Genomic DNA, 22,549 nt, shown 5'->3' with positions numbered 1-22,549 from the left:
CTACCTTCCATATAGAGAGAGTGTATTGCTCTCATGAAGACCATTTCTAAACCTGCCTTGTTTTTCCTGTACATTTACAAGTGTGTGTCCATCCCACTGTCTTCAGGATATCTCCAGAAAGTTGGATATCCCTTTGCTTCCTGAAACTCAGGCCAAAATAGAGCTCCTGTTCTTTGCATTAAAAATGCTTCCCCTGCTCAGTTTCCAGCAATGATAACCTCTCCCTCTTTCAAAGTCCACCCTTTAGGAGGCTCTCTTAAGAGGTTCACTTTTGTTGTGAGCCCTGCTTTGGAGTCCCCAGTGTCTGAAATCTGGCTTCTTGGAGCCCTTTATTTCCTCTAGAGAAGAATCTTCTAGTCTTCTTCCCAAGTGGTAGGGAAGAGACAAAGAAAGGGGTGATTCTGGATTCTGGATGTAGGAGATAGGCAGGGGCTGAAGATCTCATGTTTGGCCTGCAGCCTTTCACCTACTCGCCTTATGTTTCACTCTGTACCTCATTCCTATTTTCCACTGGCACTGGTGACCGCACTTTGACTTTCTCCAGACCAGTTTCTCCAATGAACATTCTATTCTCCTATGGGGCAAGGACTAGGGAAGGGAACCTGGGGTTCTGCTGCTTCAGATAGACTTTTGGCCATTTGCCCTGGTTTCCACCCCATGCCTCTCCCTGGTCAACCTAATCCTAGTGCTGGTTCTCTAGAGATAACAGTCCATTCAGGCTACTCTAACAAACACCATAGACTGGCTGGTTTATAAACAACGGAGATTTATTTCTTACAGTTTCAGAGAATGGGAAGTCCAAGATCAAGGTGCTAGAAGATTCAGTATTTGGTGAGGTCCTTCTTCCTGATTCATAAGCAGCTGTCTTCTCTCTGTATCCTCACATGGTGGAAGGGCTAAGGGAGCTCTTTGGTGTCTCTTTTGAAGGGTACTAATCCCATCCTAAGGGTTCTACCCTCATGACCTAATCACCTCACACCTTCTAATAGTACCACATTGGAGGTTAATATTTCAACCTGTGAATTTGGGGGGAACATAGGCATTCAGTCCGTAGCAGCAGGCTTCTCAGGGATGCTCTGACTCACTTGTTACCCCTCTCTGTCAGAACTTGGATTAGAACTTCTTCTCTCTGCCAAATTAAATAACACACCTCCGTTCACCTGTCTTTCAGAAATTCATTAAAGTCTCTCATCCACAGCTGCCTTCTGTCCTCTTTTCTTGGTCCTTGCACATAAATTCTATATTACCATTTTAACAGATTCACACAAAGTAGAAGGGATAAACACATGTCGTCCGTCTGTGTTTAACCAGGAACCTCAATACAACTGTATTAAGGCCTGCTTTCTTCCTAGATAAATTACTCAGGTCCAATTTGCCTTTCTCTCTGAAACTGAAACCTCTGTCTGGGTCAAGTTGTGGCTTGGAAATTATAGCCTATTCTCAAGACTCTCATGTATTCTTCTTCACCTTTTCTTTTTTTTTTTTTCCTTTTTTTTAAATATATTGTATTGATTATGCTATTACAGTTGTCCCATTTCCCCCTTCTCTCCCCTCCACCCTGTACCCCCCTCCCAGCCACATTTCCCCCTTTAGTTCATGTCCATGTGTCATACTTATGAGTTCTTTAGTTTCTACATTTCCCATACTATTCTTGCCCTCCCCCTATCTATTTTCAACCTACATTCTGTGCTACTTATTCTCTATACCTTTTCCCCCTCTCTCCTCCTCCCACCCCCCTGCTGCTAACCCTCCATGTGCCCTCCATTTCTGTGGTTCTGTTCCTGTTCTAATTGTTTACTTAGTTTCTTTTGGTTTTGCTTTAGGTGTGGTTGTTAATATTTGTGAGTTTGCTGTCCTTTTACTATACATGTCTTTTCTTTATCTTCTTTTCTTAGATAAGTCCCTTTAGCATTTCATAAAATAAGGGCTTGGTGATGATGAACTCCTTTAACTTGACCTTATCTGAGAAGCACTTTATCTGCCCTTCCATTCTAAATGAGAGCTTTGCTGGACAGAGCAATCTGGGATGTAGGTCCTTGTCTTTCATGACTTGGAATATTTCTTTCCAGCCCTTCTTGCCTGTAAGGTCTCTTTTGAGAAATCAGCTGACAGTCTGATGGGAACTCCTTTGTAGGTGACTGTCCCCTTATCTCTTGCTGCTTCTAGGATTCTCTCCTTCGTTTTTACCTTGGCTAATGTAATTATGATGTGCCTTGGTGTGTTTCTTCTTGGGTCCAACTTCTTTGGGGCTCTCTGAGCTTCTTGGATTTCTTGGAAGACTGTTCCCTTTGCCAGAATGGGGAAGTTCTCCTTTATTATTTGTTCAAATACATGCTCAATCTGTTGCTTTTCCCCTGCCGATTCTGGTACCCCTATAATTCAGATATTGGAATGTTTAAAGGTGTCTTGGATGCTCTTAATCTTTTCCTCAATTTTTTGAATTCTTATTTCATCATGCTTTCCTGTTTGGTTGATTCTATCTTCCTTCTGGTCCACTGTATTGTTTTGAGACTCATATTCCTTCCTTTCACTATTGGCTCTCCTCCGCGTATCTTCCTGCATCTCTTTTATGGTAACCTGCATCCTTTCATCTAGATTTCGTCCAAAATCTACCAGTTCCGTGAGCTTTCTGATCACCAGTGTTTTGAACTGCACATCTGATAGATTGGCTAATTCTTGGTCGCTCAAAAGGATGAGTCCTGGGGGACTGATCTGCTCTGTTGAAAACATATTTTTTCCCCCCTGTCTCTCCTTTTTTTTTTTTTTTTTTGTCTGATTGCTCTTGTTATGGTGGGGGGCAGAGCCTTCGGTGCTCACCGGGGCTGGGCACCCCAGTCACTAGATTGTGGCGTTATATGTGGGGGTGGGGCAGGAGCGGGATGGGAGAAAACAATGGCGATAGCTCCGTTCTCCTGGACTCAGACCCTTGTCTGGGCTTCCGGGCCGCGAGTTCTGCCCTGGTCCACAATCGCTACCCCTCTGGGTCTGCCAGCCACAGCCTGCGTACTCAGAGATCACTGCTGCGTTCTTGAGCCCCCAGATGGCTGTTGCGCCGATTTCGCGCCAAACTTTACCTGACCTCCGCGCCGCCAACCCGAGCCAGCCCCGCGCCGAGCCAGCCTCGCGCCCGCCCGGCTCGTCTTCTCCTACCAGTCTGGATGAACACGTCTACTTCAACTTCTTGGCTGCCCAACTTCCATTCAGATAAATCCTCTGCCGGATCTGGGTGTTATTCTGATAGTAAATTATTGTTTTAAATTATTGTTTTTCTAATCTTGGTTGTACGAGGAGGTACGGTGCGTCCACCTATTCCTCCATCTTCCACCTTTTCATATGTAGTCCTTGATGTAGCAGCTGAAAGACTTCCTAGACCTTCTCTTCCCCAGATTATCAGTCCTCCCTCCCTTCTACTGAGACACATGTACAACTTTGAAAATGAAGACTAGGGAAATACCACTAATATAATAGGGAAGAATGTTCATTTCCACTGCTTTAAATTGTTTCTGCTAAAGAAAGTTAAGTTTAATAGGTTTGAATACAAGTACAGTGATTGGCCAGATGGCCTTTTCTAAAATAGAAATAACTCATGAATATGTATTTTCTTAACTTCAAAAAGTTAAGGCATTTTCACATCTGTTTCCATTTTTCTTAACAAATGTCTCTAAGAGAACAGTGGTACGTGGTAATTTGAGACCAGTAAAACTATCTTGCTATGTTTGTTTGCCTGCACTGATGCCAATCTACTCTCCAAGCTCTCTGAATTTCTTTCATGTCCCCTTTTATTGTTCTAGAAGCTTGAATATAATTCATATGTGCAAGATTGATTTGTCTCCCTAATAAACTAGCTTTGGGTTTTGTATGGAAAATGCCTATGTTTAATTTTCTAGTATGTCCCAGAAGTTAAAGCACCAGTAATTCCAGAAATGTTCTTTTAAAAGCATAATATGCTGAGTTAATCAGGAACTAAATTTATGGTTAGATTAGTTTTAGATTATTAGGTTGTACCTGTATTTAATTAATTCATCTACATCTGTTTACATCTAATCTGTCTATAGATTAATTATAATTTGGGAACCTTGGTTTTGAACATTTTTACTGAAATAAACATTTCAATGTTATGAAAACATAGTGGGGAATTAAAATTCTAGATTAAACAAGACTACGAATACCACGAGTAAATATAAAATGTGATCATTGATAGTTTTTGGTTCAAACACAAGTAGCTATAAATAACATTCTGGGGACATTTGAGAAATTTTAATACAGACTGGGTATTGGGGTATATTAGGGAAATAGTGTTAATTTTCATAGGTATGATAATGTATTTTGGTTATGGAAAAGAATGTCCTCATATTTAGGAGATGTTGACTGAAGTGTCATGATATATACTACTTACTTTGAAATTGTTCAGCTAAAAATACTTCATGTGTGTGTATGTATTTGAAACAAATATAGCAAAATATTAGCAATTGTTTTACGTGGTAGGTATGTTCTTTGTACTATTTTTTTTTCAACTTATCTGAATTTGTCCAAAACTTTTACTAATAAAAAGTAGAAAAACACAGTTTAGGCATATGTTGAAGGAGTACTTCAGCTAGCACCAATCTTTTATCTTATTTATTTATTTATTTAAAGATCAACCCTAAGGACCTGGATTCCAAGTATGCATATATCCAGGTGACTCACGTTATCCCATTCTTTGATGAAAAAGAATTGCAAGAAAGGAAAACGGAGTTTGAAAGATCTCACAACATTCGCCGCTTCATGTTTGAGATGCCTTTCACTCAGACTGGGAAGAGGCAAGGTGGGGTCGAGGAGCAGTGCAAACGGCGCACGATATTGACAGGTATGGTTTCCCTGGCTCCTCCCTTTAAGAATCACATCTAGATGGCAGCCTGGACACCACAGAGCTCTCTAGAAGGGATCCAGAAGCTTCTAGAATTGGAAGTTTCCTACAGACTTAGTTAACTTTCCTCACAAATCCATTTCAGTTTAACATTTATCAAATGCTTGCTTTGGAATAGTAATGACATTTTTCTAGTTCTATGTTTGCATTTCTTCTACCAGACCAGAAGTTCATATTCAATGTCAGGTCACGTACCTTTCTTAAAATCTGATGAAAACAGCGGTATTTACCTCCTCATAATGCTTCTGCACACAATTTCAGGTGGTTTACAGACTCCTTCTGAAACCCACATGGACCCCTCTTAAACCCGTGACCATCAGGTCAAGAACCCCTATACACAGCACTGTATCTTCCTCACAGGAAGAGACCCTTTATGATCTCAGGTCCCATCATGAATATGCTCAGAGATTTTAAGCTGAGTGAATAAATAGGACATGATACTGGATCCCTTCTACCTGGTCTCTGAGAGTGGTTGGTCAATCTCAGCTTGAATACATCCGGTACCAGGAAGCCACTGCATTCAGAGGCCACGTATACAGCTGTTGTAAGGTTTTAATTTATTTTTTGGTACTGTTTAGCCATCAATCAACCATTCTCAAAAATACGTTTTACACTATTCTCCAGTTCCTGATAAGTACAGAACCACATTAGGAGTGATTTTTACCTTCTTTGGGATGTCAGCAACATGGCAAGGGTAACCTAAAATAAAACACTTTGACTTTAAAAAAATCAGTGGAGAAGCCTATTCAGAAGACCTTGTGTGTCTATATGCACAACCTAGATACATTTTTCTAAGAGTGGCGATAGTTCGATTAAACCAGGAGGTAACCAGTACTAGTCTAGGAGTCAGTGTTGTTGGTGTTCCATTGGGGTGATCACATGACACATTATAATGATAAATAAAAGAGCACTGCTATGGTATAGCATTTCAGGTGTGGCTCTGCTCTCACAATTGTATACTTCAAAGGGGTGAATTTTGTGGGATATAATTTATATCTCAAAGCTGTTAACAAAGAAAGTATGGCTCATTATAAAATAGCTCAGAACAGCATATTACAGAGAATTTTTACCCTTTCATGAGGGAACTGGGATAAAAGGTAAAAATTGTATTTAAAAAAACCTACATTCTTTTTTTTAATCCTCACCTGAAGGTATGTTCATTGACTTTAGAGAGAGAGGAGAGAGAGAGAGAGAAACATCAATCAGTTGCTTCCCTTACACATCCCGACCTGAGATCAAATCCACTACCTAGGTATGTGCCCTGACTGGGAATCAAACCTGCAACCTTTTGGTGTATTGGATGATGCTCCAGCTAGTTGAGCCACCTGGCCAGGGCAAAAACTTAAATTCTTAAAGAAATAGTTCCTACTCCTGCTCTTAAAATAATAAAATAACATGTAAAGCACAAACAGTATTGTCTCTCCCCTATATGTCATGAATTGTTTTTCTAATGGACACAGTAACACATTCTTCTTTAATGAGACAAGATAGCTACATTTCCAAATGGGTTCATTTAATGAGAACTGTCATCTTACAGTGTTCATCACTATAGTAGTGATGACCTTAAGTCAGTGCTTATCCAAGGTTGTTCCTGGAACTGCAGCATCAGCATCTGGAAACTTGTTAGAAATGCAAATTCTCCAGCCCAACCCAGACCTATGAATCAGAGTCTAGGGGTAGGAGGGGCAGTGAGTTGTTCACACACCCTTCAAGTGATTCTGATGCCACTCAAGTTGGAAAACTGCTGCTTTAAATAAACTCCACTCACTGATGAGTCAGGGCCAGGATTTTTTATTATGATTATTTTACTCAGGTACCATACTGATTCATGAACTGTTATTGCCGCCATAGGGTATTTTCCCTAGGCATGTTTCCTTCAGGGTTACTGTTTACCATCCCACAGAAATATTTTAGATTAGATAAACAACATGAGCAAAGCTCTGTACTTGCAAGAACATAGAGGACCAAGAGTAACTCCACTCCAGGAGAGGTAAAATAGACATGTGTTGTTGGCTTGGAAAATAACCACCTTACACAGCTGGGAGGCTGAGAAAGTGTGGGCAGTGCAAAGCTTGGGCCTGGGTCTTGCAGACCTGGGTCACACTCACTTTGTGATCTTAGACAGGTCACTTAACCTCTCTGTGCCTTAATTTCCATATATCTAAAAGAGTTTTACTTTCCATCTCCTATTAAAGAACTTTGTGAATCATACCCAGGAGGGGAAAGAATATACATCATTTTGCTAAATCTCACCTACCATAGAGCACCTTGCCCCTGAGGTTGTTGATAACCAAAAGGAGATTATAGTACAACACAAAAACAAGGGTGTATATCGAAAGGATAAGTTATTGGGCAGTGTAAAGATTTAGAGAGGGAGTTATAAAAATGCTACTAAAAACTATTATCAACCTTTATGGTTAAAGATACACAGACCAGGATATTCTACAAACTTTGAACTTGAGAGTTTTTCCTCGTGTTATTAATATCTCAGGTTCTTCTTTCATTGAATTGCTTCAAACCTGACCTTTGGCCATCCAAGGTGTGGGGGAGCCTGAGCCCTCTGAATCTAGCAAGTGCTCACTATTCTGGATAGTTCCGTTAGTTACAATTTGTAATCATTTAAAAACCTAATAATTACCCTTCTGACCCCTTTGGTGGACAAGACAGTTCTGACCCTACCTCCCAATATGATTTTCTCCATTTCTTCTTTCATGTAGAACCTCTGGCCTGGAGTTTCTTCCTAGTCACTTTCCCAGAGTCTTCCAAATCGTGCCCAGACTCCCACTCAGTTTGGAAATACTCTCTTCCCTTCACTTTGTATTCAGTCTAATCAGACCATATAATCACTCCTCAGGCATCCCTTCCCCAACCTCCTTAAAGAGCTGCAGATCGCTAGTGCAGGCCATTTATGAATGAGGTGATAGCTCACTGAGTCTATCACCTAATTTTTCACCTTCCAAGCCACTTCACTTCTTCATTTAGCCATTTGGGCAGTAATATATTCATTAATTCAGCAAAATTTATGGAGCACAGGCAGCATTCCAACTTAACATACTAACAAAACAAAACTCTCTAGCTTGTGCACCTTCAATACTAGAAGGAGGAGATAAATGATAAACAGTAAATATAATGCGTAAATATACCTATGCTGGAAGATAATATATATTCTAAACAAAAGCAAGAGGAGATTGGAAATGTGGAGTTGAATGTGAGGGTTGTAGTCTAAGTAGGGTGACTAGGGTAGACCTCATTGAAGAGGTGACATTTGAGTTCAGACTTGAAAGAGGGAGTAGGTTGGGAAAATATGTAGAGGGAGAAGGAGCTGTATAAGAATAAACTCTGTATTTCACATATTTGCAACTGTAAACCTACTTCTGTCCCCCCTGCCTCTTTAAATCACCAGTTATCATCACAAGAAGCAATAACTCAGGACTTCTTTGCCAAGTGAAATCAGTATAATCCATGGACATCTCGTGAACATCTTGGAGTTGGTTTTTCTCTCCAAAATAGAAGTGGGACTGCACCATAGCACTCAATACTATGATAAAACTAATTGTATGTGTTTTAACTTGGCTGTCAACCTCAAGGAACATTTCCACAGGTGCTTCTTTATTATAAATGGAAAAGCTGTCATACTTCTCCATAAAGCACGTCAGTCTTTCCCATCCAGGTACCCTTCTGGTCTGTAGGTCCTTTCCCCATTTCCCTGGCTAGTAAGCAGCAGTGCCCAGGTCTTACTACATTTTCAAGGGAGACTAGGATTTATCAATCCCAGTGTTGTCACTTAAAAATTCCACAAGGAATACAAAAGAAACATGAGACACAGAGCCTGACTTTACATTGATAAAATTTTTAGAGACTAAGACAGGCCAGTGAGTGTATGACAAACGAGGCTGCATCAGATTGAACATTGCTCCAGCTTTGTCCAGACTTTGGGTGGCCAGTTGGAACTCTGTTCTATGGGTCTGGCCTGTTTTCTCATCTTGTGATAAGTCTTTTCTGAGTAACACCCCACCCCAGCCACTTACTAAGTAGTAACATATCCAAACTCACACTCTCATCTTATTTTTGCTTGTTAAAAAATAGCTTTTAAGCATATACCTAAAAGTCAATTAGTAAATAGATATTAAATAAAAATAATACAGGTATTTATATACCCTATAAAGCAACAAAGTAGAAATGTGAAACAGACCCAAATTAGAACCAACTGTTTCTCTGTTCATTTTTAAACTTAACTGTTTGGTGTTGATATGTTAAGGTGTCTTATTATGATAAAATAATACTGATTTTTGGGGAGGGGTAAAAAACATATAAGAGACTTATGGCCAAGACAGTGGCATAGGTAAACATGGCTTGCCTCCTTACACAACCACATAAAAATTACAAGTAAATTATAGAACAGTCATCACTCAGAATCATCATAAATCGAGTTGAATGGAAGTCTGACAACTATGGAATTAAAAGAAACCATGTCCATCCAGACTGGTAGGAGGGGCAGAGGTGCAGAATGGGCTGGTCCCACATCCACATGTGGTGGGTCAAATTCAGGAGGAATATCTCAGGAGTGAGATATTCCTACACCAGGCCCCCCAGCCCAGGGTTCCATTGTCAGGAAGATATGTCCCCATAACTCCTAGCTACAAAAACCAGCAGGGTTGAGTCAGTGGAAAAACCTACTGGAGTACAAAGCAGATCCCTTTAAAGGACTCACACATGAACTTCCTCAGATTCACTCCCTCAGAGCTCCAGCACTGGAGTAGCAGCTTGGAAGGCACCAGTGGCATACAGGGAGAAACTGAAATGTCTGACATCAAGGTGCAAACTGGTGGACAACTTTCTCCCAGACAGAAAGGTGGGCAGAGGCCATTGTTCCTTTTCTGAACCCTTCTCTCATAGAGCCAGCAGGTTGGTGCTATATCTGAGACTCTATCAACCTGGCTAACACTATTTGCCCTACCCTGGAGATCCCCTGTGGTTCCATCCCACCCAACTTATGGCTGTTAACAGTGGCTTTTCCATATGAATGGCTGGTCTTGGCTCATGCTTCACAACTCCCTAAATCCTTTCAAACAAGCAAGAGCCAGCCTCGGTGAACTCCCAACCCCTGTACCTCTTGCTAAGTGGCCCAGGCACAGCACTAGCAGCAGCCAGCCTAGATTCACAGCTTGGCTTTGGGAATCTTCAAGCCCAGCACAAGTAGCAGCTATCTTAGATTGCTTGATAGCTCAGGCAGAATACAAGTGGTGGTCAACCTTGGCCTGCACCACCCAGGAAACTCCAGGGCCTGTGCACCCAGTTGACAACTACAGACCATGTCAGAGCACCACCACCCTGCCCTTGTAAAGCTGATCCTCCATGGAGGGCAGAGGTTGGTGATAAGTGGTCACAGACAATCCTTGCAGCTAACTGGCCATGGTAAATCCCTCCCATTGACCTGCCAACAGCAGCCAATGCTCAACTACTTTGTAGTGTAGTGTACAAAGTACACTCAGCCAACACAAAGGGTGCACCTTGAGTACCCAGCTTGGGTAATAGGCAAGGCTGTGCCACTGAACCCTATAGGACACCTACTCCATTATGTCACACTACCAAGACAGGAAGTCATAGCAGTTCTACCTAATACATAGAAACAAACACAGGGAGGCTGCCAAAACAAAAACACACAGAAACATGGCCCAAATAAAAGAACAGATTAAAACTCCATAAAAAGAGCTAAACAAAATGGAGATAAGAAATCTCTCAGATGCAGAGTTTAGAACACTGCTTCTAAGGACACTGAAGGAACTTAGTGAGTACCTCAACACCATTAAAAAGATTCAGTCAGAAACAAAGAATATACTAATTGAAATGCAGAACAATTTATGAGGAAACAATAGTACAGTGATTGAAGCCAAGAATCAAATCAATGATTCAGAACATAAGGAAGCAAAAAACAACCAATCAGAACAAGAACAAAAAGGAATCCAACCCCCACTGCCTCCAAAATATTGATAGTTGAAGGCGATTCTAGGACAACTTCAAGAGGTCCAATATTCACATCATAGCAGTGTCATAAGGAGAAGAGAAAAAGCAAGAAATTGGAACTCTATTTGAAAAAATAATGAAAGAAAACTTTCCTAATTTGGTGAAGGAAATAGATATGTAAGTCCAGGAAGTAGAGAGAGTCCCAAACAAGATGGATGCAAAGAGGCCCACACCAAGACACATCATAATTAAAATGCCAAAGATTAAAGATAAAGAGAGAATCTGAAAAGCAGCGAGAGAAAAGAAGTTAGTTACCTACAGGGGAGTTCCCATAAGACTGTCGGCTGATTTCTCCAAAGAAACTTTGAGGGGTAGAAGGGATTGCCAAGAAATATTCAAAGTGATGAAAAGCAGAGACGTATAGCCAAGATTGCTATACCCAGCAAAGCTACCATTTAGAATCGAAGGGCAGATAAAGAGCTTCAAAGACAAGGAAAAACTAAAGGAATTCATCATCACCAAATCATTATTACATGAAACGTTAAAGGGCTTTATCCAAGAAAAAGAAGAAGATCAAAAGTAGGAACAATAAAATGCAATAAATACAAATCTATCAACAATTGAATCTAAAAAAGCAAATTAAAGAAACCAGATCAGAGACAGAATCATGAATATGGAAAACATTTTGATGGTTGCTAGATGGGAGGTGTGCATAGGGACAATGGGTAAAGAGGTGAGGGAATAAGATATACAAATAAGTAGTTACAGAATAGCCATGGGAATGTACAGTATAGGAAGTGGAGTAGCCAAAGAACTTACATGCATGACCCATGGACGTAAACAATGGTGTGGGAATTGCCTGAGGTGGTCGGATTACTGGGTGGACAGAGGGACAAAGAGGGAAGAACTGGGACAACTGTAATAGCATAATCAATAAAATATAATTAAAAGTTTATGTATAAGGAAAAGTGAATATTTTTCATTACATTATTTGTTTCAAAATATGTCTATTGTGATTTCAACAGTTGGGCATTTCTGGTTCACAGAATACTTTGCATGGAATTATACTCTCACTTCTTTTCATTGATTTTTCTGATTTGTGCAGACATTAGCATGTAATTCAAAGTTATTCTGTGGATAAAACTGATTTTTTCATATTTTTTCTGGGCTTAATATGTACATGATACTTTAAAACTATTTAGACTTGTTTTGCATTTACAAAGCCATCTTGTATCTACTAGCTCATTCAAATCTCACAGGCTCAAAGGAAGGCAAAGCAGTCATGGATGAGAAAATTTAGGAGGGAACCATAAAGTGATGTCTTCAAAGATACACTTCTCACATTAAATGTTAACAAGGAAACTGTCATTAAACATATGCAATGATTAAAAAAGACGATACCATATGATCTCACCTTTAACCGGAACCTAAACAACAAAACAAAGAAACAAGCAAAATATAACCAAAGACACTGAAATAGAGAACAGGCTGACAGTGACCAGAGGGGAGAGGGGAGGGAATTTCAGGGGAAGGGTTTGCAGAAACAAGTATAAAGGACACATGGACAAAAAGTAGGGGGGAGTGGAAATGGGAGGGAAGTGGGGAGGGCTGGGGGGTTGGGCTGGGATGGAAGTAAAAGACATAAAACTATTTGAACAACAATTAAAATAAAAATTTAAAAAAAGACAGTATTATGCATCCATGAAATACTGGCCCATGTCTTTGGTTCCTTATCTGTAAAATGTTAATAATAATTACTTTTACCTCAATAAGAGTAAAGATCATGCAGACTGTGGAATAATTCTGGAACCCATTCCTCAATAGCAATACACTGCTTCCCTTACGTGAAGAAGCGGATCCCTGTCATGTACCAACACCACACAGACCTGAACCCCATTGAAGTGGCCATTGATGAGATGAGTAAGAAGGTGGCTGAGCTTCGGCAGCTGTGCTCCTCAGCTGAAGTGGACATGATCAAACTACAGCTGAAACTCCAGGGCAGCGTGAGTGTTCAGGTAAGCCAAGCACCAATCAAAGCAAACCACAGCACAACCAAGGGAAAGACTCCTGATTTAAGTTTTTGGAAAAATTCAGGCCATTCACACCAGCAAGATCTAGTGTAGATCTCTGGCTTTACCAGTGATCCCCTTACCTACCCCCAGTGTCTATGCAGTTTCTCCTGATACCAGAGTGGCAGTAGCCTTAGGGACTCCTTCTTCCCCACCACCTGCAAAAATGTCATTTTCACTAAACTGTTTGCCAGAGGTAGGAGACAGCTCTCCATGCTAACCTGACTTTTTTTTTTTGGTAATTTGGGGGATTTGGGGTGCCTAGCTGGGTGCATTAAGACCCTTCTAAATGTAAAGAAGTGTGGGTAGCTGTAGGTTCTCTTATAAAACTATTGTATTACGGTTTCTCTAAAAATTGTTATCTGAAAAAGTACCTTAAGTTTTACTCTCTTAAGGGTATATTTTGATTAACGATTCTTTATTTTTAATATAGCTCAATAGATCAATTTTTTTCTTTGCTGGTAACATTTTTCTAGTCCACTTTAAAAAAGTCTGTCCTTAAGAGAATATCTTTGAGACATATGTATGTTTTCCTTTATTGTTTAACATTCCTATGTAGATTGCAGTCCATCTAGAATTGATTTTTGCATGTGGTAGTAGATAGCCACATTTTTTTGCATATAGCCATCCAAGTGATGTGTACCATTTATGGAAAGGGTCACCATTGATCTAGGTAATGATTGTATAAATATGTTCTATTTATGAAAGCTCAGCTATGCATGTACATTATGTGCACTTTTCTGTTTGTATATTACACTTCAAAAATACATTTTTAAAAGGTTTCTTGTGTGGTTTCCTAAGAAATTGGTAAATGTTAAATCACCTCCTTCCAGTGACCAGAATGCCTTACTTTATTTGTATTTTTAAATGTTTATAAGTAATTCTAGCACATGTTTGTGTGTGTGTTTATATGTATCTCCACTTTTTTTCTCTTTCAAGAAGGATGTTTATGAAAGTTACATGCAGATTGTAATACATAGATTTTAGGGTTTCCTTGGTTCGTTTTCTGAAATCAGTTTTTGTCAACTTTTTATCAGATTCATGCTGAGTTGCTGCATAACCTTTTTCTAAATGTCATTCACTAGAAAAAGTATTTATAGATGTTTTCAGCCTCTTTTCTTATGGCCCAGAGACTTAGGTATCAAAATGAGTTATCAAGTGAATGTGATAATTATTTTAACAAGGTCAGTCCAGGGGCCACAATTTTCTTCAACTAAAAACAAAACCACTCAGTAACATGACCCGGGAACATCCAGCCTCTATCAAAAGGCCTGCAGAAGGGTGTGGGTGGCAGTAAAATGTGGGGCTGGGCAGGTTGGGCTTTCTAAAGGGCAAAATGTGCCCTGCCATTGGACTGTGACCTTAGACTTTTACAAATATGCAGTATCTTAAAAAGCAAAGAATTGCATGATGAAGTTAGATTAAGTTTATATGTCTATAACCACCAAGGTCAACACAAAGTTACAGCCAGAGGAAATTAGCTTTATCACTTTATTTGTGATTTCTGTAGTTCTTTCACCAAGAGCCTCACTGGGGTTGCTATTGTATAGGACTGAGCTATCAGGGTGGCTTCATGGGGCTGTGCTCCAATATCATGTTATATTAGAATTCATGAAGTTTCATCAACTTTCCCCTTTGATTTTATTAAAATTGAATATAGTCATCCCTTGGTATCTGTGCAGAATTGGCTCCAGGAACCCCTGGGGATACCAAAATCCATGGACGCTCAAGCCCTTTTCATAAAATGACATAGTATTTGCATATAACCTACATACATCCTCCAGCGTACTTTAAATCATCTGTACACTGCTTATAATGCCTAATACTATATAAGTAGGTGTTATATGTATTATTTAGGATAAAATAGCAAGAAAAAAGTCTGCACATGTTCAGAACAGAAACACCCATCTTAGGTCTAACTACATAGTACATGTCAGCAACAATGTTACTTTTTTAAAAAAATATTTTTGACCCATGGTTAGTTAAATCTGCAGATGCAGAACTTTCAGATACAGAGCCAACTGCATATGTATCATTTTGGAGAATTGGTCATTTGGCTCATCTTTTAACATAGTTTTTTTTTGTTGTTTGTTTGCTTTTTAAACATAGTTATTGTTGTTTTTAAAGATTTTATTTATTTATTTAGAGAGGGAGGAAGGAAAGGAGAAAGAGAGGGAGAGAAACATCAATGCATGGTTGCCTCTCACACTCACCCAACTGGGGACCTGGCCCACATATGCCCTGACTGAGAATCTAACTGGCCACCCTTTGGTTCACAGCCCGCACTCAACTCACTGAGCTACACCAGCCAGGGCTTAACATAGTTTTTAACATAGTTTCACACACACACATCCAGTTTGGAATGTTAGCACATTCAATCATCATAGAAGGTTAGCTAGTAGTTCCTGTCTCAAGGGCCCTCGTCTGGTATGAATTCCCATACCTCAGATTTCCTGCCATTGCTGTGTAAGTCGTGCACACCATGGATCAGAAACACAGCCCACAGCAATAAACAGCAAAAAAAAAGACAGATGGCTCTCCCTACTTACTTACCTTCCAAGCCCACCAGACCTTCTAGGAAAAAATATGCAGTAATCATGGGGTAAAGTCCTTTCCCAGGCTGTCTCAGATGTCTGGAATTTTCTCCATCCCATTCAGTGTGTCTAACTTTCTTTTTATCTCTATTCCCACATTACCTGACTTACCCAACCAACTTCAGATAACTTTTCTTGGTTAATTGAGACATTCAAGGTTTTGATTTGCATACCCTGTTGCTAAATGCCTCTAATCTTTGGCCTTCCCGCACACCTCAGATGGTTACTTCATTCGAAGATAACAGATCAGTTTGCCATGGCTGTCTACACAATTCAATGAGATGAACAGTTGGTTTTTTTAAAAATTGGCATACATACTATATTATTTTCAGTTTTTCCCTGAACTCACCAGGTTGAATATAATGTGGCACAAATATCAATTGGAAGACTTGGGCTTTGATCTAAGGTGTTTCACTTATTGGATGTTTGACTTTGAATAGTCCTTACATTTTCCAAGCTTTGGTTCTTCCTACATAAAATAACCCATCATCAGAAGTGCCCTGAGGATGGCTGAAATAGTAAAATCAAATGACATGTAACAGTAGAAGCTTTCATCATGGTTTCCTCTTTAGGGTTGTAAGTTCCTGGAGGACAGGGTTCATGACTAACTCAAACATCATTTTTAGCACATGCCAACTGAAACTAAATCACTGCTAAGATCATTTTCTTAATAACATAATTTTAAATCTGTGTTTTTTCTAGGTCAATGCTGGTCCACTAGCATATGCCCGAGCTTTCTTGGATGACACAAACACAAAAAGATATCCTGACAATAAAGTGAAGTTGCTTAAAGAAGTTTTCAGGTAAAGTACATGGGAAATGTCTTTTCCTCTTCAAGTATTAACAATTTCTGTGCTCACTCAAGGAAGATACACTTGGACTCATTCTTTGTTCTCAACATGCCTTCATTTCCCTCCCCCATACCATTTCAGGCAATTTGTGGAAGCCTGTGGTCAAGCCTTAGCAGTAAATGAACGTCTCATTAAAGAAGACCAGTTAGAGTACCAGGAAGAAATGAAGGCCAACTACAGGGAAATGGCAAAAGAGCTTTCTGAAATCATGCATGAGCAGGTAAGTGCCACAGTGGAGTTCTACCCATTTTTAGGGAGCATGTTGGGGTCTTAGGTATACCCTATAATAGCCTATACCTTCTGACATCCTTCCAGAATTTTGAGAATAATATAGCCCACTATACTGCTGCTACCATCTAACCACAGGTTACCTGGAAAACAACTAACAAATGCCCGACTGTGTTTATCCAATCTGATCAAAGGAGAGCAGCTTCCACCTCCTCTTCAACACTCTTAGAAGTGGCCCCTTCCCATTCCAATCTAGTTTAAAAAGAAAACACATAAAAAAGAAATAACCATACTGTTCCCAGAATTTTCTTTATTCGCCCACTCCTTTGAAAGAACAGGTTTAGCAGCCTGTTTAAGGAGTTATCTGTTTTATTAAATTTCTTTTGCTATTTACAAAAATAAGGTTATTCAATTTTTTATTATTTACAGCTGACCTGGGTGCCCCAGTGTATTCTTCTTGGCTACTTCTGTATTCCTTGTCATTATGGATGTTGTCTGATTATACTGCTGCTATCACCTGTAAGAATTCCTTTCAGTAGAATCACGTATGTGAGCTCAGTAGTCATCAGAGGGGACAGATACCCAGGGAACCCAATAAATGTCAGATAGCAGCTTCCACATAATTTCAGAGAGGTCTGTTCTCCATCAACCAGAGTCACTCCTTCCAAGTCATAGTGCCAGTCTTAATAATTAGTGTTATTAACAGAACTAGTTTTTCTGTTCCCTACAATATTGCCTTTCAGTCTTGCAAAATGGAAGCCAGGACCATTTGTGTCAATTAACTATCATGTGGTGATTTAGTTAGGAAATTTCTGTTGTAGGAAAGTAAATGCCTAAGCTTTAATTTGCATACTTTTTTTCTTTTTCATGCTGACACATTCAGATGGGATGGTAATGTCATTTTTTAATTTTATTTTTTCTGAAATTTGATAATCTGACTCATAAAGTTATTCCTGAGTTTGGGCAACTTCAGACATTGGCATAATGACAAATGCATGTCCAAAAGAATGCATCCCTCTTCTGGGCACTTAGAAAAGTAGAAAAAAATTGAAATAACTAAAGATACTAACGTGTGAATACTTAGCCAGACCGTGAGAGCCTCATGGAGGGCAAGTGTTTGGAGAACACTAAAGATCTTTTCCATGGGACCATCAGATTCCTGTAGAATGGAGAGTGTGTGTGATCAGTGGGTGCCAGCATTTGGCACTAGAAAAGGTGAAAGTAGAAAAAGAATTATGGACTGAAAATATTAAAATAAACTCCCAGATTATATGGACATTTGATACAGTGCTGTGCTCTAAACTTGAACTTTCTGTTATCTCAGCAACTATGAAGATTAAACTCCTTTGCACCCTTAAGGAAAAAGAGTCATAACCTGGAGTAGACTTGCTTTTGGCTTTTCCAGGGGAGCCTCTGAGTGTGTATGTTCTCCGTTTCTACCTTAGAATACTTTCTGGCATTACTGAATGCAAAAAGAGACTTGTTCAGAGTCAAAGGGGCAGCCACTGTCTCTGTCCCAAGGATGGAAATCTGTAAGACCCTGAGAAAGGAGCCAGTAGAGAAACATAGATGCTCCAGGTTCATTTTAAGAGTTTTCTAAGGGACAAAGCTAGGTCATGTCCCCATAAAGTATGTGTAGCATAGACTTGAAGACAACTTATAATCTGGTAAGTCTAGAAGGCTCTCTACTCACTGGTTTGTAAAGGAAACAAAACATGTTCTGGACTTTCTCCTTATAATCCTGATCTGAAAAATGGCACTTACTAGATAAGCCAACACAATCCTTCTGCAAGTCACCAAAGCCAAACTATCTATCTGAGCAGACCATCATTTCCAGTAACAATTACCATTGGATGGTAAATCGTGTGTGTTTAATGAAACATATCATTTTGAGAAATGTTACTCAGGGCATTACACTTGGGTAATGTTGTGTTTCTGTGCCTCAAGATTTGCCCTCTGGAGGAGAAGACAAGCGTTTTACCGAATTCCCTTCATATCTTCAATGCCATCAGTGGGACTCCAACAGGCACAATGGTTCACGGAATGACCAGCTCGTCCTCAGTTCTGTGATTCGTCTCATGAACCGCGTGTGGGGACTTGCTTTGTCATTTGCAAACTCAGGATGATTTTCAGAGCTAATCACAGGGCTCATGCAAGACACTGGGAAACCAAGCACAAGGAGAAATCAGGGGAATAGGAGAGAAAAGTAATGTAGAACTGTGTTATGTCATAGCAGATTTTTTTAGAGGAGTCATAAGAGGACACATTTTTTTTTTAAATCTCACTGTCAATATTCAAAGTTTTCATTTTGTCTTAACAGAAGTGTGTGTGGTGGATACTAATAAAACTGAAGTTAGATTTTATTTTCCATACAGAGTATTATTAAAATAAATGGCCTAGAGAAAACAAGTGTTCTGAAATAAACATAGCAGGGACAGTAGCACTGAAACTGAGGCTGGGGTAACCCTTTGCCTCTGGGCTAAGCTGGAAAATCTTGAAAATATTTTTTTTTCCTGTGGCACATTCAGGTTGAATACAAGAACTATTTTTGTGACTAGTTTTTGATGACTTAAGGGAACTGACCATCATAATTTTTGTACTAGTGATCAAGGAGGTTTAGTGCTTTTATACATATTTACTTTATCTAAAAAACAGGAAGGCTTAAGAAACTATGTGAGCTTAAAACTAGTCAAGCAGTTTAGAACCAAAGGCCTATGTTAATAGGCCTTTATAACATAACTGTTAGTTTAAAGTAATACAGTATATTGTTGTGTACATAAAGTTTGTTAATACAGCCTCAGCGTTCTGTACATACATGTGTTACATTTTTACATTTTTAATACTCCTCACATCAGCTTCTGCATTAAGTTTTATTGTGACAAATTTGTGCTGTTCCTAGCATATGCAAGACATTTGACTTTACTGTTTTATTCTTGTAAATGAAAAGTGCAATATGGAGATGTACACAATCTTTGCTATGTTAGGTTTATAAACTTCTAAAAAGTTCATCCTTTTGCCAAAGTGGTAGAGTATGTAACATAGAGTATGTTTATGGTAAAACATAAATCCTGTGGTGAAAATGGTGTGATTTAAAGCTTTCATCATGTTATATTCTTTGGAGACATTAATTTAGCAATTTTATATTGGGGAAAATAAAGGTTTTTAATTTTATTTAACTAGATCCTCTGCCCTTCTGTAATTAAATATTCTGTACCACATCTGTATTAAAAATATGCTGATTTTCTGGTGGTGAATATTGAGTATTTATTGTTTAATTGTCCTGAGAGGGACAGGATATTGAAATACTCAAGAATGAAAAACATATATGAAATTTGATATAAAATACTTGAGAAAAAAAAGAGGTAGGTAGATGAAACAAGATTGACAAATGTTGGTAATTCTTAAAGCTAAAGCAGGGTACAAGGGAAGCATTATATCAGTTTTTCCGTCTTTTGTAAGTTTCCATGATACAAATGTCAACAGGCAGGTGTAGGAATCAGATCTTCCAGAGAAATTGGATAAACGCTTTGCTGCACCATGGTCTGGCTCTGAATTCTACTATTGTTCCCCAAGTATATGCAGACAGTGTATTACCTCCCACTTTTGCTTTTCAGCTGTATCAAGGCTTCCACTTTTTTATCACTCTTACTTGCTTTGAGATGAATACTCTGGGACAAAGTCATTATTTATTCCAGCAATGCATTGGTGGCCATGTGTGTACACACTCCCTGTGCCCTATGTTATCACAATCACTGAACCCAAGTCAAGTGATGGTTCAAACTGTAGGTGCCAGTCCTGCCTTTAGTGTGCCCAGTGACCCAGCAGGTGTGTCAGTTCATTGTCACTTAGCCCCATATAGTTCCAGTGGTGGAAGAACTTTTCCCACAAGAAATAAAATGGCTGGTTTTCTACTTGAAGGGTTTTAAAGGTTGTCCTTTTACATAACCAGTTGAGGAAAGAAAATGTGATAGTGTGTACATCTTGAGCACCCAGATACCAAGGATCTTTTGATGTCTTTGAAATGTTCCATATCAGTGGTAAGGTTATCTTTTTATAGAGGGAGACAAGATCGTGAAGAGATGGTGAAGTGTTATGGAAACTCACCAGAGTCCACAGCCCATTCATTAGTGGATCCAGATTTAATGCTTGAGAAATTTTTCTGTGTAAGTTTGGTGAGGGTCTGACATCCCCAGCCCTTGACTCTCATCAGCAGGAATGGGCATTGTCTCTTTTGTTACTGAGCTGGATTTCGTACTTATAAATGTCTCATTTACAAGCCATAAAATTCAAGTCACCATGTAGAAATATAAATACAAGTCTAGAAAGAGATAACCTGCTATCTTGTCTTTAAACTTGGAGAGTAGCCTGTACCAATGCCAATGTCAGATAAGATTCAGCTTGGAAGGTGACCACCTTCATTTATTACAACAGTGGAGAAAGGAGCCATCTCTAAGTTGAGGACAGCTGCTATTGACCCTGCAATGACACAATGCATATCAATTAAAAACCTCATTTAGTTTTTTGTATCTAAGTGTAATTTCAATATGAAGTTATATATTAAAGTAGCAATTTATTGGATAAATTTTTAACATTAAAGAATCTTATAGTTTTTCAGTAAATTTTTTTAGTGTTTCCCATAAATCTTACTTATTTTTTGAAATAAGTATATAACAAACTTGACCATTTTAACTATTTTTCATTATACAATTTGGTGGCATTAAGTATATATATTTTCATTGTTGTGCACCCGTCACCATCCATCCACAAAACTTTTTCATATTCCAAACAGAAACTCTGTACTTATTAACCAATTAATTGCATATTCCCTCTTTGGGAAAATTGTTTTTGAAGTAACCTAGAAATTAAAACTCCAGTTAATACTTTCTCAGGCATATTTGCTACCTGGGACCTAACTAACTCTAGGTAGTATACATAAACAGGGCCAGTCCCTTGCATGGAGAAAGCTACTGAGACTAAGGATGGAAAATTGAAAGGTAACTTAGAAATAACCATGAGTACTTGTTTAACCATGTTACAGAGTTACTGTATATAGACACTCCATTCAAAAAATACTTGTTTCCCATCAACAGGGGGTGTGTTACATAAACTATCATGCATATAGCATGATCTTCAGGATACTGTAAGTGAAAAACCTAAGATAGAGAAAAGTGTGAATAGTATACTACCAATTATTTAAGAAAAGAGGAATATATAAACACATATTTGTTTTTTTATATGGAAACCAAAAACAATGTTTTAAGTTACTACGTATAGAGGGAGAGAGAGAATAATATATAGGGAATGGGATTAGAAGATAAACCTATGCAAATATAACTTGCTTTATATATTTGGCTTTAGAATCATGTGAGTATTTATATAATTATTTAAATGATTTTTTTAATTTCTAAAAGTTGAAGGCAAATGAAATAAAGAAATAGCAGGTTGGTGATAAATACACAGGAATTATTTTAAATGACTATAGAAATTTCACTGGGATATACTTAACAAAAATAGTGGCAATAAATAAATGATTAGTAATAAAAACCATTTTTAGTCATTGTTTTGCTTGTGGAAGCAGTGTATTATTTTTTATGAGATTGTATTGCTTTTCTGAGACTTTTTATTGCTAGAGAAAGTAAATAAATGTTGAAATCATTGGGAATAAAGCTTTTGTCATGGAAGAAAAAAGGTGCATCTCTAAGACCAAAGAAGTTAAATGAAAACTTGTTAGTTCTGAATTTGATATGGAAATACCAATTTGAACTTATGATAGATTTTTTCTTAAACACATACATGCTTATTTCTTAAGTTGGTTCACCAACAAGGCCTAAAAGCAATGACCAAGCCAGTAGCTAGTAATCAGCCCTAAATGCCAAAAGCCTGTTGTCTAAATGCCTTTTCTACCGAAAGGATCCAGGGCTCCCTGGGGAAAGGCTG

The 22,549-nt window shown here is 38.7% G+C and overlaps 1 protein-coding gene across 23 annotated transcripts in view; it reads left to right on the top strand.

Annotated features, from left to right (window-relative positions):
- Positions 1 to 20,008, top strand: part of DOCK9 (dedicator of cytokinesis 9) — a 340,452-nt gene extending 320,444 nt beyond the window's left edge. For 22 of the 23 annotated variants that reach the window (XM_036011395.1, XM_036011405.1, XM_036011400.1 and 19 more), the window contains 5 exons: positions 4,636 to 4,846; positions 12,695 to 12,885; positions 16,236 to 16,336; positions 16,466 to 16,604; positions 18,560 to 20,008. In XM_036011395.1, the coding sequence (XP_035867288.1) occupies positions 4,636 to 4,846; positions 12,695 to 12,885; positions 16,236 to 16,336; positions 16,466 to 16,604; positions 18,560 to 18,682 (765 nt within the window). In that variant the 3' untranslated portion in view covers positions 18,683 to 20,008. Of the gene's footprint in view, positions 1 to 4,635; positions 4,847 to 12,694; positions 12,886 to 16,235; positions 16,337 to 16,465; positions 16,605 to 17,495; positions 17,504 to 18,559 lie in introns of all 23 variants that reach the window. The other variant, XM_036011404.1, reaches the window with a different exon arrangement.
- Positions 20,009 to 22,549: the final 2,541 nt, after the last annotated feature.

This window comes from Phyllostomus discolor, chromosome 11 (genome assembly GCF_004126475.2).
Source record: "Phyllostomus discolor isolate MPI-MPIP mPhyDis1 chromosome 11, mPhyDis1.pri.v3, whole genome shotgun sequence".
NCBI lineage: Eukaryota > Metazoa > Chordata > Mammalia > Chiroptera > Phyllostomidae > Phyllostomus > Phyllostomus discolor.
This window is presented reverse-complemented; position numbering and strand designations above follow the sequence as displayed.